At 36.1% G+C, this 17,666-nt stretch overlaps 2 protein-coding genes across 2 annotated transcripts in view; both read right to left on the reverse strand.

Annotated features, from left to right (window-relative positions):
* LOC138691879 (zinc finger protein ZFP2-like) overlaps positions 1–16,890 on the reverse strand; it is a 59,034-nt gene extending 42,144 nt beyond the window's left edge. Inside the window, exon 1 of the mRNA XM_069814448.1 lies at positions 16,771–16,890. The gene's annotated coding sequence lies outside the window, so the exon portion shown is untranslated. The remainder of the gene's footprint in view (positions 1–16,770) is intronic.
* LOC138691877 (uncharacterized) overlaps positions 35–17,666 on the reverse strand; it is a 50,935-nt gene continuing 33,303 nt past the window's right edge. The window contains exons 3-4 of the mRNA XM_069814444.1: positions 11,216–17,060; positions 35–10,324 (exon numbers count right to left, since the gene is read on the reverse strand). Of these exons, the coding sequence (XP_069670545.1) occupies positions 10,230–10,324; positions 11,216–17,060 (5,940 nt within the window). The 3' untranslated portion in view covers positions 35–10,229. The remainder of the gene's footprint in view (positions 10,325–11,215; positions 17,061–17,666) is intronic.

Consider the following 17,666-nt stretch of genomic DNA (forward strand, 5'->3'; position numbering starts at 1 on the left):
ACAAAATAAATTGCAATATAACAAAATATTAACGTACGTTACAAGACTTCTCTATATTTAAAACTCGCTAAAGGCCATTTTTCTCTCACAACTCAGTTATATCAAATATAAGTTCTATTGATTTAAATTTCATGCAAAAAGTTTGCTGAACTCACTGTTAGGTTCAAAATCCCCTCTATCCACCACCAGTTACTTTCAAAATCCTTTAATTTGTTTAAGTGGATATAGGGAATTTTGAATCTTTAGTATAAATTATATAATGTAATATGGAAAAAGTTCCTCTAACTGTATTTTCCATTCATTAACAACATAAACGAAAACATAAAAACTACAAACAAATGGGCCATTCTATGTTAAAGTATGCAAGTCATTTCCCTTAAAAATTACATCCTTTGAAATGTAGCAATTCTAATTTTATAGGGAATGTATATTACAGCATAAAAATATCCCAGTAGTAAACAACAGATATTATAATTTATTTTAGTTCAGAACATTTGTGAAGACGCAAATAAATTGTCACTTAAGTTACCTGCCCCCTAACATAGTCCACAATACATTGGTATAAATTTCTATCAGTAGTGACATTTCGTAAGTTTTTTAATATCAATTAAAAATATAAGAATTAGTAAAATAAATCCAACGAAGCAGTACAGTATTTAATTAAACATGCATGTATATAATATATGAAAGAAATTTGTCCCCAGTGTTTCATGTCTCTTAAGTTACCATACAAAGATTATGATTTCTGAAAGCTGTCTGCATTGGTATAATATTTTTACTTCTCAATTTGGCAACAACACTCCTTTATGAAAACAGGTGAAGTAATGGATTGTCTAAAATACTCACGGTTTTGCTATTTCACATAAAGTTTTCAAAATTGGGTGAGTATGTTTATTACACATCACATAAGTTACCATAATTACAAAGAATCTGACCAAAAACCATTATTTTTAAATATTTTAAGTTATGTGTTCTGAGTTCATAAAAGTTAATACAAGAAATTAAATGCGAATCTTCTGAAGGTATGTCAGAATTAACCTAATCTAACAAAATGTCACATAAGTTACCGGTACTCGTGCTTTAGTAACTTATATGACTATAAAGTAACGTACCTGAGCTGTTGATAAAGCACCATAAAAGAACCTACATACTAAAAATTAAAAAAAAAGTAACGTATGTGACATGAAACATCAAAATCTTCATTAAATGGAATGAGGTATTAATCTAACATTGGTAATTTATATGTATTAATGATTTTATAACACCTTTTATTAATTAGACATTAAATTAAAATTATCAAAATTTTATTAGGAAAATGCCTCATTACACCTGCTTCTTAAGCAAAGGAGTTACAGGGAGAGAGTAAATGCAGATGAAAGTAAGAGGCCAGAATATCTGAAAAAAAAAAAAAAAAAAAAAAAAAAAATGAGGGAGAGAGCAAAGTTGAGAAGAGAGTTAAAGCTTGACACATCTGCAGGCTTCGAGACTTGGGACCCGATACAATAAGTTTACTGTGCTATGGGTTGTTGACTTGCTGCAGGTAGTGAAAGGTAGAGATGTGTTGAGGTAACAACGTTGCTATTTAGAGTAGAGTACGGTAGTATGGGGAAACACACGTGTACATTCTGAAAGTAAATATACATTACACAATGACAATGTCAAAAGAATGTGAAAAGCATTTATTCTCCTGTCTTTTATAAGCATTTGTGTTTAATTATACACAGTGTTAATGGTGGAAATAAACATGTAGCAATTTTAATTTCTTCATTTATCCTACTGGTCATCTTTAGGACGTGCAGTTACAGTACCGAATTGCAATGTACTACAAGATACAATTTCAGTGTCTCAAACGTAAATCTTTTTCGGTTATCTGCCAAACACAGTTTGTACTGTGAAAAGCTGCGCTCTACGTCGCATGACGTGATAGGAGCAAAACGAAAAAACCTAACATCATTGCAGTCTCTAAGAGACAGTCCTTTATTCTCGGGTGATTCTACGTCCACTAATTTGCAATATTTATATTATACAATGTTCCATATCCGTTATTTTTACATAAAATTGATTTCCACTTCTGTTTTACACGTTCAGTAACCGGTGTACTTGATGTCTCATTAATTCTCTGTGTCATTTCCTCAACTAATTTGAGGGCTTCTGGCATCTCTTGCTCTGACTTTTCTAACCGTGTAATAGTTTCAGACACAGTTTGAAAATAGGTATGTATGAAACCCAAATTATTCGTCAGAACCTTCAAATCTAGAACGTTTTTCTTTGTGTGTTTGTTGGCATTCATTCTACAGTACCCCCACCCACTGTAGCCTACGCTTTACCACTATACTCAATACGCCGTTATGCGGATTTTCCACTGAACTGCTCTATTGGGTCCGAAGTCTCGAAGCCTGCACATCTGTAAAAGATAATAATTATATGTCTGAAAGAGAAATATGCCGGCAATGTAGGTCAAGAGAAAACAGAAATAATGTCAACAGACAACTAATTGCCGTTATCAACATAACTGCACAGTCTGCAGAGCTTGGCCCATCGGGAATCAACCGATTCAGGAGTCAAAATAGAAGCAGAGGAAGAAAAGAGACAGAAGCAAAGCCCGTATAAGAATTAAAAAGCTTTTAGAGGCCCTGGCTTCTGCCGACAAACGTGCTGACAGGTATAAAAAGAACAGACAAAGGCTGAGAAAGAGGTTGGGATTGATGGGAGAAAGAAATATGAAAGTTCATGTCAATGCGTCTATCACCACCGACAAGAAGTGTGATCAATGCACACCGATGTCCAAAGTAATGAAGGACACAGAATGCATTACAGTGCCTGAAAACATAAAAAGGAAACTTCTATTTCATAATGCCTTCATTGCACAAATGAAAGACAGTTATGCATCTAGTCGAAATGAGAAGACAAAACAGTGTATTGCACAAATTTTGAAAGGAAAACTTTTTCGAAAATATGGTTTGATAAGTATGAATGCCCTTCGTTGTTAATCACAAGTAAAGAGAACTGAGAATCATAACAGATCCTCTTTCAAGAATCTGCAGCAAAATGTAGTGGGTTCTTTTCTTTTTTTTTTTTTTTTTGTCGTGATGACAATTCTAATGTTACTCCGGGAAAGAAACAAACACTTGTGAAGAATAAGGTAAAAAACAGAAAAGACTGCATTGTGACACAATGAAAAATCTTCATAAAAAATTTTGTCATAAATTTCCTTATTATAAAATTCGTTCTCAGAATATCTCCGAATTTAATAATTTGTACCCAGATATCCTTGGGTATATGTTGTGGGTATGTTATACTTAATACACAATTACAGTTCAATAACCACACATTGTTCGATATCATTATACATAACACACAAACAACCACCCCCCCCCCATCATAAAAGCAACACACCCCCACCCCTACAACTGACCAATGCAAATGGCAGAATTCAAGATCAACAGTAGTTCGTGGGACACTGATGAAGATGCAGCACCGCATCGAAACGGGGCGCCCGTCCAAGGCATATAACTTTTTAAAAATAAATTTTAACACTTTTTAACATGTCATCTAAACAATTTTAAGTTTTTAAACGTGAACTACAATCAATGAATGTTAATTATTATAATTTTATGAAATTTCATCAAGTGTAATCCTTTAAACGAAATGGCATTTGATATCTTCAGGGAAGAATATTGTCTTGTTTCTGTAAGAAGGCACCAGAAGTTTGGAAATGTTATGGTTCAACAGATTTGAACAAAAGCATTGCTAACCCAGATGAAGAATCCAAGAAACTTCTCAAATAATAAGTGAAGGAAGGTGGACTGTAATAAAGGACGCGCGTGTTATTGCAATGGTGGGAAAAGTGATAATGAAGTAAAAGTTCTTCAATGCATTGGAATCAACAAGTTTATCTGGCCTGTATATGTTGTTGGTGTGAAGATAGATTTAAAATAAATCCCCCCAAATATTTAAGCTAGCATTGTCTTTCTCTAGATAAAAATACATGGGAAAAGTTCTTTATTCTCGATTGTGAGTAATTCTTCTTTCTTGATATTCTTTTATGAGAAAATATGCAAGTCAACATTCTGCACTCTTCTTCATAGATGTCTAATTTTTCTTTTGAAAAAGAGCAGTGTGACATATGAAGGGTCCAGGGGAAAACGTGTTAAGTCCAAAATTATTAATTTTTTGTTTTGGATGCCATGTAATACCTCAGGCAGTAGAGATTTCTGTGGTTTAATTGTACAGAGTAAAAACTTGATTAAGCCAGAAATATTTGAAGAATGATACCTCAGAGACAATAGAATGTAATGGACCTTGAAACTTTTAACTCGCTCTCCTGTAAAATCAGTAAAATGTGACTTAGCAGGTTTTTCCCCTGGACCCTTCATATGTTACTGTTGTATCACGCAAGTTACTCCTATTGGATTCGCAGTTTTAAATATAACTACGAGTATATTCTGCAATTAAGTAATTTTACACTGAATTACTAAGACTGGTTATCTTTTGAATTTGTGATAAATAGAGACTCTGGTAATTTATGTGACACGATTCCCAAAACATTTTCAAAGAAATACAAATATTTAAGCCAAAAATTGCACTGCCAATATTTTTCCAGTTTTGTAGATGTTATTAAGTGTTCAAAAATAAAGCTAATTTAGTTTTTCTATAACTCTTGTATTTATTCTTTTTCCCTCCTGCAATAAGCACTTTAACTTAAAATGATCCAAATCTAAACTGGTCATGTAAAACCATCTGAATGACAGGGAATAAGTATGGTATTGTGTTCAGTCAATCTGCAGTTACAAAGGAAAATACATATGAAACAGAGAGATAAGTTACTGATTTATGAGTTAGTCTAGAATGGCAAAGGGAGTGAAAATCCAGTCCGAAGCTAGGCTGCTCAAGATCCCTTGGTCACATGACAGAACTGAATACCTGCAGGCCTAGCACTGTTGTTGCTTGGATGTGGGATGAGGGTAAATGACCTCTACATGACTAACGATGATAAAATGGTGGAGATAGGTCGATAAAACGAAAGCAAATAGTGTTGGTAGAAATGCGTAGCAACAATGGAAAGAAAAGTGTGCTGGCAATAACAGTGATACAATATACCAAGTACATTCACAGCTCTTCTCAGTACCGGATTCTAACAAACCTATTACAAATGAAGAGTTCGCGGGAAAAACGATGAATGTCACAGTTTTATTAAGGTTGATGTGATTATTTAATTCAATGGATCACTACGAAATGTAATGTTGTTCTTATGAAAAATGGTAAAAAGCAGATTTATCACCAGGAGTACTGTAATCCTTTCCTTTATTTTCTATAGAAACGGCACTACATCTTGCAGTTATAGACTCAATTACATCATTATCTAATCCTTAACAGAAATGTGACATTCATCGTTTTTTCCCCACGAACTCTTGAAATTTCAGATAACATTTCACTGTAATGAATATTAGACAGTCATAATCTATACTAATAATAAATCTGTAAGCGAAATTTTTCTGGTAATTTTCGATTTTCCAAAATTAATTGGTGTTAACATGTATAATTAATCATCCTGAAACCGAAAATCGCTTTTTTGAAATTTTTGTTTGTATGTCTGCCTGTCTGGAAGTTTGTTAACTTTTCACGCGATAATGGCTGGACGGATTTCGATGAAAATTGGAACATAAATTAAGTTCGTTGTAACTTAGATTTTAGGCTACATGGCATTCAAAATACTTTATTCAAAAGGGGGCTTATAAGGGGGAGCTGAATTAAATAAACCGAAATATCTCGCTTATTATTGATTTTTGTGAAAAATGTTACATAACAAAAGTTTCTTTAAAAATGATTTCCGATAAGTTTTATTCTATGCAAAATTTTGATAGGACTGATATTTAAGGATATACAAGAGTTTTAAAATAACAATACAATACATTTCCACCGCCGCCTCAGATTATAGTGTCGTTGTTCCGTTAACTTCTATGTGCAAAATATTAAATTTTTTTAGTAGGAAGAAAAACAAATTTATTCATTCTATGGCAGTAGTGCATAGGAGATCGTGAATTCTTACATTTTCGAAGGAAAGAAATAGAATTGTTACATATAGTAGATTGTATTATTTGCTGCATCACTATTTCATTATTTAATAGAGCAAAAATCTGATAATCGATATGTGACATAGGAGTTATTGCAGGAACGACGACGATGGCTACAATGAAATCAAAACAAATGACTCCGTCTATTTAAGGCGGCCTTGACGTTTATCAACATTAATATAGAGAGAATATTTTGTGTTTGTATGATGTAATCTCAGAAGCTAATTAACCTTCACTATTTGAAATTTGTAGTTTTTCTAGATGGATGTAATGCTACAAATGAGGACTGACGTAAGATGAAAAGGAATCTGTACGCACAGAAAACTTGATATTCTGTCGAAATATTGTATAACTTGATTATTGCAACTTTATTTGGTCCACATAAAATACTATAATTTTATACGCTCATTTTACCATAGATATTACTGGAGCTGAGGTATTTTAAAAGATGTCATGAAATGGCGTTCCTGCGCTCATAATTTACCGATATTCATTTCCTGTGTTTCTTAAAATAATATTTATGTAGGGTACCTCACTTTTTTATTTCCATAAACAATGATATACAACCAAGCGAGTTGGATCTGGCGGTAGCATTTGAGACACGCATTCGGGGGTCCCGGGTTCAAACCCCGTGGCCGACCAATCTGACTGGGGTTTGTCATGATTTCCCTTAGTCATAAAGGCAAATGCCGGATTGGAAAGATACATGCCATTATTCATCACCATCTCAATTACCAATACCAAAAACATTAATCAAAGTCTATAATCAGTTACATGAACACAAGCCATCTACAACACACAATAGAAACAGGAACTCAACCAGAGTAAAAACGCCTGCTGATATGCCCACACATTCTAAACACGCGACATGACCACAGATGTTAAGGCGTGAATTAAATAAACTTAACAAAAAAAAAAACAGATGCACAGTAAGGTTAACATAAAAATGATCTTCGTACCCAATCAACTCTATTAATTTGGAGTGATTTATTAAAGGATGCATTTAAGACTGATTTAGAAAAATGTTAAACGAATTATCTTTGCACTAAATGGGTGGTCTCTGGACCAAAATGATAGCATTTTAATTATTTAAATACAATTTAAATTAAGCAGCATATTAAACGATTTATTCTTCTATCAAACGCGAATGTTCCTTGGACCCAATGTTCTATTTTAATTATGTAATTACTTTATATTTATTGTGTACTAGCCATACCCGTGCGCTCCGCTGCACCCGTTAGAAATAAATATAAAGTAATTACATAATTAAAATAGGACATTGGGTCCAGGGAACATTCGTGTTTGATAGAAGGATAAATCGTTTAATATGTTACTTAATTTAAATTGTATTTAAAATATTAAAATACGATCATTTTGATCCAGAGACCACTCATTTGGAGCAATGACAATTCCTTTAACATGTTTCTTAATTGTTATTAACAATTATATTTGGAAAAGCGAAAATTAACAGAAAAATTTTGGCTACAGATTTATTATTATGTTTATATTATATTATATTATAAAAAAGTGTGTTGATAACGGATGTACTCGAATTAGAAAGTTTTTAATTTGTTGTGGGAGCTCTTGAATCTCAGGAGGAACAACTTTTACAACAGCGCAACATAATCTGCTTGGCTCATTACCCAATTTTTTTGCATTGCATTTATTGCATATGTATTTTATGTATTTTAACACGATTCAATTGAGCATAGTTAAAATTTGAATTATAAAATAATGGATTGCTAAGCTAACGTACTATTACTACATACTACTAAATCAATACACTCTCGTTGTTCGTTAATTCTCTGAGATTAAAATGAATAAGTTCATAAACATTATTATAAGAAATACAGGAAATGAATATACAGAATAACCTATCAAGTTTTCTGTGCATAAGAAGCTATTTTAATCTTACCTGTCCTCAATTCACTCACAAGTTACTGTAATAACATTATAGCATTATGTCCATCTAGAGAAACTACACTTCCCAATGATGAAATAATAATTATTTATACAAATCGGTTAATTTAGCTTCTGATATTACTTCATACAAACACAGAAACATTGTCTGTAGGCTATGTTTCATAGCTTTCGATTGTTGTGTCCAAGGCCCCTTATAGACGAAGTCATTTGTTTTTTATTTCAATACACCACTTTAGATGGCAGTTATTTTAATTTTGAAACTCATTTATCTCATTAAATATCAGTCCTAACAAAGTTTTTCAGAGAATAAAACTTATCCGAAATCACTTTTAAAGAAATGTTTGTTATGTAACATATTTCACAAAAATCAATAATAAGAGAGATATTTTGATTTATTTAATTCAGGCCCCCTTATAACCCCCCTTTTAAATAACGTATTTTGAATGCCATGTAGCCTATAATCTAAGTTACAACGAACTTAATTTATATTCCAATTTTCATCGAAATCGGTTCAGCCATTATCGCGTGAAAAGGTAACAAACAGACAGACAGACATACAAACAAAAATTTCAAAAAAGCGATTTTCGGTTTCAGGGTGGTTAATTATATATGTTAGGACCAATTATTTTTGGAAAATCTAAAATTACCAGAAAAATTTCGGCTACAGATTTATTATTAGTATAGATAAGTGCAGCGGAGCGCACGGGTACAGCTAGTCATTAATACATGAATTGACATCAGCACCAGTATCCAGTTAACATTAAAAGATCATTTTCAAATAATAGAATATTATAATCTTACACTCTCAGCATCCTCTGTGGAGGCATCACACATCGGCAGCTCCCTCTGAATCTTATTCTCACTGCAAGCAATTCTAACCTCTCAGCAAAGATTTATTTACATTATGTATGTAACATCGACATCGCTTTCATTTAAGGACGTTATATATTTTACGTTAACACTTCCACTAGTAGTGTGGTGATAAAGTTTTTCTGGAATGGTTCCGAGTCTTCTGGTTCCAAAGAACAAATCCAAAATAACAGCAAGCAGAAGGTAACAATCACTCAACTGTTATGTTGTTCCAGAATAATTATTAGTTGTTTAATAAATCCCAGACCATAATGCAAATGGAACCATGACAGCTATTCTAGTCAAGTAAATGTGCAGTTATTTACAAGAACAAACTACAAAACATAATAATTTTATTATTGCATCACTTCTGTTAAATAAACGGTATAAATACTACACAACACTAATCTGTATTAAACTTTTAATATTTTATTTGTAACAAAAACAGTGAGGTTAGTTTGGCTTCAATTGCAATATTATATTATACAAAATTGATAACAAAATACAATATCGTACATTTCTGTCCATGGGACTGATTCCTTGCCTGTTGTTTTGTGATCCAATGAATTGGACCCCCTTTTCTCGCAGTGACATGTAAGTGACATGAAAGGGGAAGTGAAGCAGATTCAAAATTTGGAAGTATAGTTTTATAATTTTTTTCTCACTGGGTATGTAACTTAACAGTGACTTTGGAGTATAACAGACACAACAATCTTACAATTAGATATGATATCGGTACTGATGCAAGTTGCAATCTAAATAGGAAAGAATATGAATGAAAATCATTATACAGAGTTATTGTTTTTTTCTGAAACAAACACTGCAAATGCACTGGAGTTAAAAATTCCGAGCTCTCCACTCCACAACTGTGAACGAATGAAATGCAGGGAGAACAGCTATGGTCTGACAAAGTATCTCGATTGTTGCGACAAAAAGTGGGTGAAAGGTACGTATAGAACTCTGGTTCCATAAGGAACCATCCGTCAGGAACTCTGAATATTATTTTCGAAAAGAATATTTCCGAACAGCTCAGTCTTTTGGAATTTTTGCGAAAATACAGATATGTTATATTTTTCCATCTCTATGTTCACTGCTACATACACCAGAAAATCGTCTAAATTGTAACATAATTTCACATTAGCACTTCCTTCCATTCAAGAGGCGTACTATCTCTAGGATACCATTTCTTACTGCAATTGACAATGCGCTATCACCATTCTTGTTACATGCATCAACATCAGCGCCATTATGCAATAGGAGTCTCACAAAACCCACATTACCTCTCTTTCTAGCAGAGCATATTGGACATTCATCACAATTGTTACATACCTTAACGTCAACCCCTTTAACCATTAGGAGTATCAAAATATCTACATTACCTCATTACACTGCAGTGAATATTGGACATTCACCAGACTTGTTAAGTGCATTAACATCAGCACCTTTATCCATTAGGAGTTTCACAACATCCACACTACCTCCTTTACTAGCAGCGAAAATTAGACTCTCGCCAAACTTGTTACGTGCATTAACATCAGCGCCTTTATCCATTAGGAGTTTTACAAGCTCCACACTACCTCCTTTAGCAGCAGCGAAAATTGGACTATAGCCATAATTGTTACGCACATTAACATCAGCGCCTTTATTCATTAGGAGTCTCACAAGCTCCACACTACCTCTTTCAGTAGCAGCCAAAATTGGAGTCTCGCCAAACATGTTACGTGCATTAACATCAGCTCCTTTATCCATTAGGAATCTCACAACATCCACACTACCTCCTTTTGCAGCAGCTAATATTGGAGTGTCACCAGTCACGTTACATACATCAACATCACCTCCTTTATCCATTAGGAGTCTCACAATATCCACACTACCTCCTTTTGCAGCAGCTAATATTGGAGTGTCACCAGTATCGTTACATACATCAACATCAGCTCCTTTATCCATTAGGAGTCTCACAATATCCACACTACCTCCTTTTGCAGCAGCTAATATTGGAGTGTCACCAGTATCGTTACATACATCAACATCAGCTCCTTTATCCATTAGGAGTCTCACAATATCCACACTACCTCCTTTTGCAGCAGCTAATATTGGAGTGTCACCAGTATCGTTACATACATCAACATCAGCTCCTTTATCCATTAGGAGTCTCACAATATCCACACTACCTCCTTTTGCAGCAGCTAATATTGGAGTGTCACCAGTATCGTTACATACATCAACATCAGCTCCTTTATCCATTAGGAGTCTCACAATATCCACACTACCTCCTTTTGCAGCAGCTAATATTGGAGTGTCACCAGTATCGTTACATACATCAACATCAGCTCCTTTATCCATTAGGAGTCTCACAATATCCACACTACCTCCTTTTGCAGCAGCTAATATTGGAGTGTCACCAGTCTGGTTACGTACATTAACATCAGCGCCTTTATCCATTAGGAGTCTCACAATATCCACACTACCTCCTTTTGCAGCAGCTAATATTGGAGTGTCACCAGTCTCGATACATACATTAACATCAGTGCCTTTATCCATTAGGAGTCTCACAATATCCACACTACCTCCTTTTGCAGCAGCTAATATTGGAGTGTCACCAGTATAGTCACATACATCAACATCAGCTCCTTTATCCATTAGGAGTCTCACAATATCCACACTACCTCCTTTTGCAGCAGCTAATATTGGAGTGTCACCAGTCTGGTTACGTACATTAACATCAGCGCCTTTATCCATTAGGAGTCTCACAACATCCACACTACCTCCTTTTGCAGCAGCTAATATTGGAGTGTCACCAGTCTCGTTACGTACATTAACATCAGCGCCTTTATCCATTAGGAGTCTCACAACATCCACACTACCTCCTTTTGCAGCAGCTAATATTGGAGTGTCACCAGTCTGGTTACGTACATTAACATCAGCGCCTTTATCCATTAGGAGTCTCACAACATCCACACTACCTCCTTTTGCAGCAGCTAATATTGGAGTGTCACCAGTCTCGTTACGTACATTAACATCAGCGCCTTTATCCAATAGGAGTCTCACAACATCCACACTACCTCCTTTTGCAGCAGCTAATATTGGAGTGTCACCAGTCTCGTTACGTACATTAACATCAGCTCCTTTATCCATTAGGAATCTCACAACATCCACACTACCTCCTTTTGCAGCAGCTAATATTGGAATGTCACCAATCTCGTTACGTACATTAACATCAGCGCCTTTATCCATTAGGAGTCTCACAACATCCACACTACCTCCATTTGCAGCAGCTAATATTGGAGTGTTACCAGTCTCGTTACGTGCATTAACATCAGCGCCTTTATCCATTAGGAGTCTCACAATATCCACACTACCTCCTACAACAGCAACAAATATTGGACTCTCACCATATATGTTGCATTCATTAACATTAGCGCCTTTATCCATTAGTAGTCTCACAATATGCACATTACCTCCTTCTATAGCAGCGAATACTGGACTTTTGCCATATATATTACTTGCATTAATATCAGCATCTTTATCCATTAGGAGTCTCACAACATCCACACTACCTCCTTTTGCAGCAGCTAATATTGGAGTGTCACCAGTCTGGTTACGTACATTAACATCAGCGCCTTTATCCATTAGGAGTCTCACAACATCCACACTACCTCCTTTTGCAGTAGCTAATATTGGAGTGTCACCAGTCTGGTTACGTAGATTAACATCAGCGCCTTTATCCATTAGGAGTCTCACAACATCCACACTACCTCCTTTTGCAGCAGCTAATATTGGAGTGTCACCAGTCTGGTTACATACATTATCAGCGCCTTTATCCATTAGGAGTCTCACAACATCCACACTACCTCCTTTTGCAGCAGCTAATATTGGAGTGTCACCAGTCTCGTTACGTACATTAACATCAGCGCCTTTATCCATTAGGAGTCTCACAACATCCACACTACCTCCTTTTGCAGCAGCTAATATTGGAGTGTCACCAGTCTCGTTACGTACATTAACATCAGCTCCTTTATCCATTAGGAATCTCACAACATCCACACTACCTCCTTTTGCAGCAGCTAATATTGGAGTGTCACCAGTCTCGTTACGTACATTAACATCAGCGCCTTTATCCATTAGGAGTCTCACAACATCCACACTACCTCCTTTTGCAGCAGCTAATATTGGAGTGTCACCAGTCTCGTTACGTGCATTAACATCAGCGCCTTTATCCATTAGGAGTCTCACAATATCCACACTACCTCCTACAACAGCAACAAATATTGGACTCTCACCATATATGTTCCATTCATTAACATTAGCGCCTTTATCCATTAGTAGTCTCACAATATGCACATTACCTCCTTCTATAGCAGCGAATACTGGACTTTCGCCATATATATTACTTGCATTAATATCAGCATCTTTATCCATCAGTAGTCTCACAAAATCCACATTACCTCTTTCCACAGCAGTGTATATTAGACTCTCACCATACTTATTACATGCATTAACATCACCACCTTCATTAAGTAGTTGTCTCAGAATATGCAAATTGTCAGAAAGAAATGCAGTGAATGTTATACTGTCACCATCCTCGTCACATACTTTAACATTAGCGCCATTTTCTATTAAGAACTTCACAACTTCCGCATGGCAACCAGAAATTGCATAATATAAAGGAGTTTGTTTCCACGCATCGTCTGTATTAACATTTGCACCTTTGCTGACCAGCATCTTAACAGTTTCTAGACGACCTTTGACAGCAGCCCAGAACAAGGGAGTTCTGTGATCAGAGTCTCTTATTTCTAGACGCTCTTTCGTTGTAGTATATACCGAAGTCTTCTCAGTGTCTAGATGATGTTGGTTGTCATCCCAAACCAAGGTCCTTTTCTTTATAAATCCTTCTGTTTCTTCAGCATCGAGAAAAAACTCTACCAGTTTCGTTTGTCCTGCAGAAGATGCAATGTGTAACATTGTGGCAGTAATAGCATTGGGATAAATATTCATATTAAAATGTGCCTCAAGGGGATGATTCACACATAAGCCACATTTAAACATCAACTTTGCGATATTCACATATCCCTGTAATGCGACAATGTTCAAAAGTCTGCACAAAAATTGATCACCTTCCTCACCCTTGATCAATTCCATAGTGAATATCATGTCACTACTTTCAGCCTGACTGCCCAGCAGCATGTCAACAGCTGACCACGCTTGTATCTTGTCAGCAAGTGTCAGGGGTCGCCAGTGAAACACTTCATCTTCAACGTTACAATCACAATGATTCTGCAATAATAGTTCAATGATTTCACACACAGTTTTATTAGGTGAAAAGTTACTGCTTTCAGTATGATTGATAACTGCCAAGTGTAAGGGTGTTCTCCCACCCTTATCTTTTCCATTCACATCACATTCAGGGGATGACAGCAATTTGAGAACATAATCTTTGTCTTCATTTAGGATGGCAGTATGCAATTCAAATCCTTCTGCCAGAATCCTATCAAAAAACTCTCTCACGATTACGAACTCTTCTCTAAATAATATCTCTTTTAAATATTCTCTTTCGAGTTTGAAATTTTTTGTGAACCACTTCGCAGCAAAGAAATCTAGAAATGTTTTGTGAATGAACATTGCTTTGGAATTTACAATTTGAGCAACAATTCCACTTTTCTCCTCTCCATTTCTGAAACGGTCCTGGAACCTTTCAACTCGCCTGATAATGTCCTTAGAGGACTGTAGTCTGTTAAAGTCTTCAGTCTTCAGCAAGGAATGCACGGCACATGCCATGTGGTCGTTCTCATACTCTTCCTCCTGGAGCCGTAGTATCCGATGCTGCACCAGATTTATTACATCTACTCGGCCCTTTTCACAAACAAAGATATTCCACTTTCTATCTACAAATCTGTCATATAGTTCCAACAAATCCAGTTTGCGGTCAATGTTCATCTCACCTGACTGACAAAAATGAGAAGCTTCACTTCGAAATACTTCAGCTAACATGCGAGTCTGCAGAGGAATTTCTGTGAATTGGCCAAGTTTGTCATTCAACGAATTTCCTGTCACTTCCAACACACTGGCAATAAATATGTCTAAGTTATATGGACCATCACTCATATCATTCCAGAGTTTAGCAAGGAAATCACGTTGATCCTGCTTTGTGAATGGCTGAAGTTCAAATGAAAGACATGAGAACGATTCCTCTAGCATCTCCTTCATAAAAGAACGAGAAGTGATCCAAAGCTGTTTGAATTTACAGTGAATAATAAGTTGTCTTAACATGTGCAACACCTTCCCTGTATAATGTGGAATGATCTCATCAAACCCATCTATCAGTATCACAATATTGCCACCATGACCTAACTCATGTTTGAACAATGACTTAGCGAAGTCACTCATGAACTTTCCTGCTCGTAACAGAAGTTCAAGTGCAGAATCTCCACATTTATTCAGGTACTCAGTGTGCTCTCTCAGAACTACAGTGACCACCCAACATGCAGGATCACGTCGCTTGAATTCCTGAGCTAAATTCACAACTTCTGTCGATTTTCCCATTCCAGGCTGAGCCACAAGCAACTTGACCTTGTCAGAGAGCAGCATGACTTCCTGCAAGCTTCTGATAGAGGTCACATCCATTAAGTGGGCCTTAATATAGGACACACCGCCTTTGGACTGTTTCCAAATAAAACCAGTCTGTTCTTTATGAAGCCAATGGACTCTTTCAAATATGTTTTTGGCCTTCTCGAAATCCTCTTTTCCTCCAATTACATAACAGCGACACACACCTTCTTCAGAATGTTTTGTTTCATCAAATATCTCTACTACCTTCGTAGCCAGGACAATTTGCCTCAGAGCCTGCAGTGAAACTCCATTTACAACTAAGCAGTCCCGGTCATCAGAAAATATTGTCTCACTCACATGTTGCCTAGTAACAAACTTACGAGGTATGTAGTGTTCACTTTGTTGAGTGAGTTTATCTCCAATGCTTTCGGCAATTCCAGAGACCAACTGAGTTACAATTTGAGCGTTCGCTACTTTGTTGAATACGGTGTTGTCAACTAATGTGTTAAGTTTGATGGACTCACCTTGGAAATTAATTTTGCAATCTAATACTTGTCTCTTCGATTCCTCATTCAGTTGCCCAAAACGAAACTCGTCTTTGTGGCTGAGACATTCTAATTCCCTCCCATTCTCACTGTCGTCAATCACAACAAGGGTCTTTCCTGAACCTAAATTGTGGACGATCTTTTCATTTGCCTCAACCCAGCCATCAATTGCTAGTACATCACATCCAGGCCAGCGACCCCACAATGTCAACACTTCACTCATTTTATCCTCCAACACGTTGGCATCTACCAGAATCTTCTTGTCAACGCTTTGGTGGACTTTGAGACAAGTGAGAGCGTTAGAATTGTGAACTCTCAGAAGTCCTCCGCCTTCTGGTAACTGCTGTCTAAATAAGTTTAACTCTCTTTCATCAAATTGCAGATCAAAGTTTGAAAGCTGATCTATTTTTCCTCGACATAAGTCATCGACACTGCACTTCACTATATCCTTCCAAAACTCAACATTTTCCGTGAGGTAAGAACCAGGGCCTTCCATCCAGCTCGTTATATTAGTCAGAAATGTCTGGAACTGAGAATCCGTCCCCAATGCCCTAATAAGTTCATTTCTGATTAAGGAATCAAGTTTCTTCTCACTTGCTTGTTCCGTGTAGAACCTGAACTGAAGGAGGAACTGGTTGAACTCAGGCTCGTTCCTTAACTCGGGAAAGTCATTTTCAGAAAAACGTAAGCATTTTCCTCCTGTTATAAGAACATTCTGGACATCAGTATCAACAGCTTCACCTACAGCAACAACAGCGTTTGTGTAAACAATAAACTGCACATCGCTGAATGGACCCCACAGTTGTAGATCAGTTTTCTGTCCCCAAACATACCTGAGATTGTAGTAAGAACTGTAGAGCTTCTCGATTCGGAAGATTCTGCGTACTGTGTATGTTCTCTTTCTTTCTGAGACTTGTGCCCCTAGTTTATGTTTCAACTGTACAAAAGCTGCTTTACCATCAATTATCAATACCAAATCATCGAACTCTCCCGTTGCATCCATGTTGGAGGCAATATGAAAGCTCTTTCTCTCATTGCTCAGTCTAAGGAATAGAAGTCCAGCCATTTTGACATCATACTCACACCCTTCCATCCTGCAGGCTCCATCTGTTTTCTTGTAACCCTGTAAATAAACAAAACATAAGCAGTATCTGCGTGAGATGCGTTAGACTCACTGCATTCACATAAATGTATAATGTGTTACAAGAAGTCATATATCGAATGTAGGTAGTATATATGTCAGCTAATATATAATTATTTTATAATTCCTTGCAGTGTAATATTGTATCAAATATTGAAGAATTCGCTTATAATATCAAAACTTCCTGCCTATGATAATCAGTTCCTCCATCAGTTTGGAATTATGCGAACTGCAAAACATGAATAATGATCATGGTGCACAACAGGGTGCTAGATCACAGTGGCATTGAAGGAAGTGAAAAATTTACGAAATTGCTCGACAAGAGATGGTCTCCAAATTCTTTTGGATCACAGCAGGCTCTCGGAATTGCTAACTACATAAGAGAAGCAATTCAAAGCTGGTAAAAGAAAAGACTTGGGTGCAAGATCCAGAAATATACACTATACGCTACTTATCAGAAGATTATGTAAGAAAATAGCTGAGCACCTAATTAGGTGAAACAGACTTCAGCTGACAAGCAAACGTTCTGATGGGGGCAGATAAGAAAGTTATTTTTTTTTTCTTCCACTATGTTAATAATGTCAAAAG

Source organism: Periplaneta americana, chromosome 16 (genome assembly GCF_040183065.1).
Source record: "Periplaneta americana isolate PAMFEO1 chromosome 16, P.americana_PAMFEO1_priV1, whole genome shotgun sequence".
NCBI classification, from domain to species: domain Eukaryota; kingdom Metazoa; phylum Arthropoda; class Insecta; order Blattodea; family Blattidae; genus Periplaneta; species Periplaneta americana.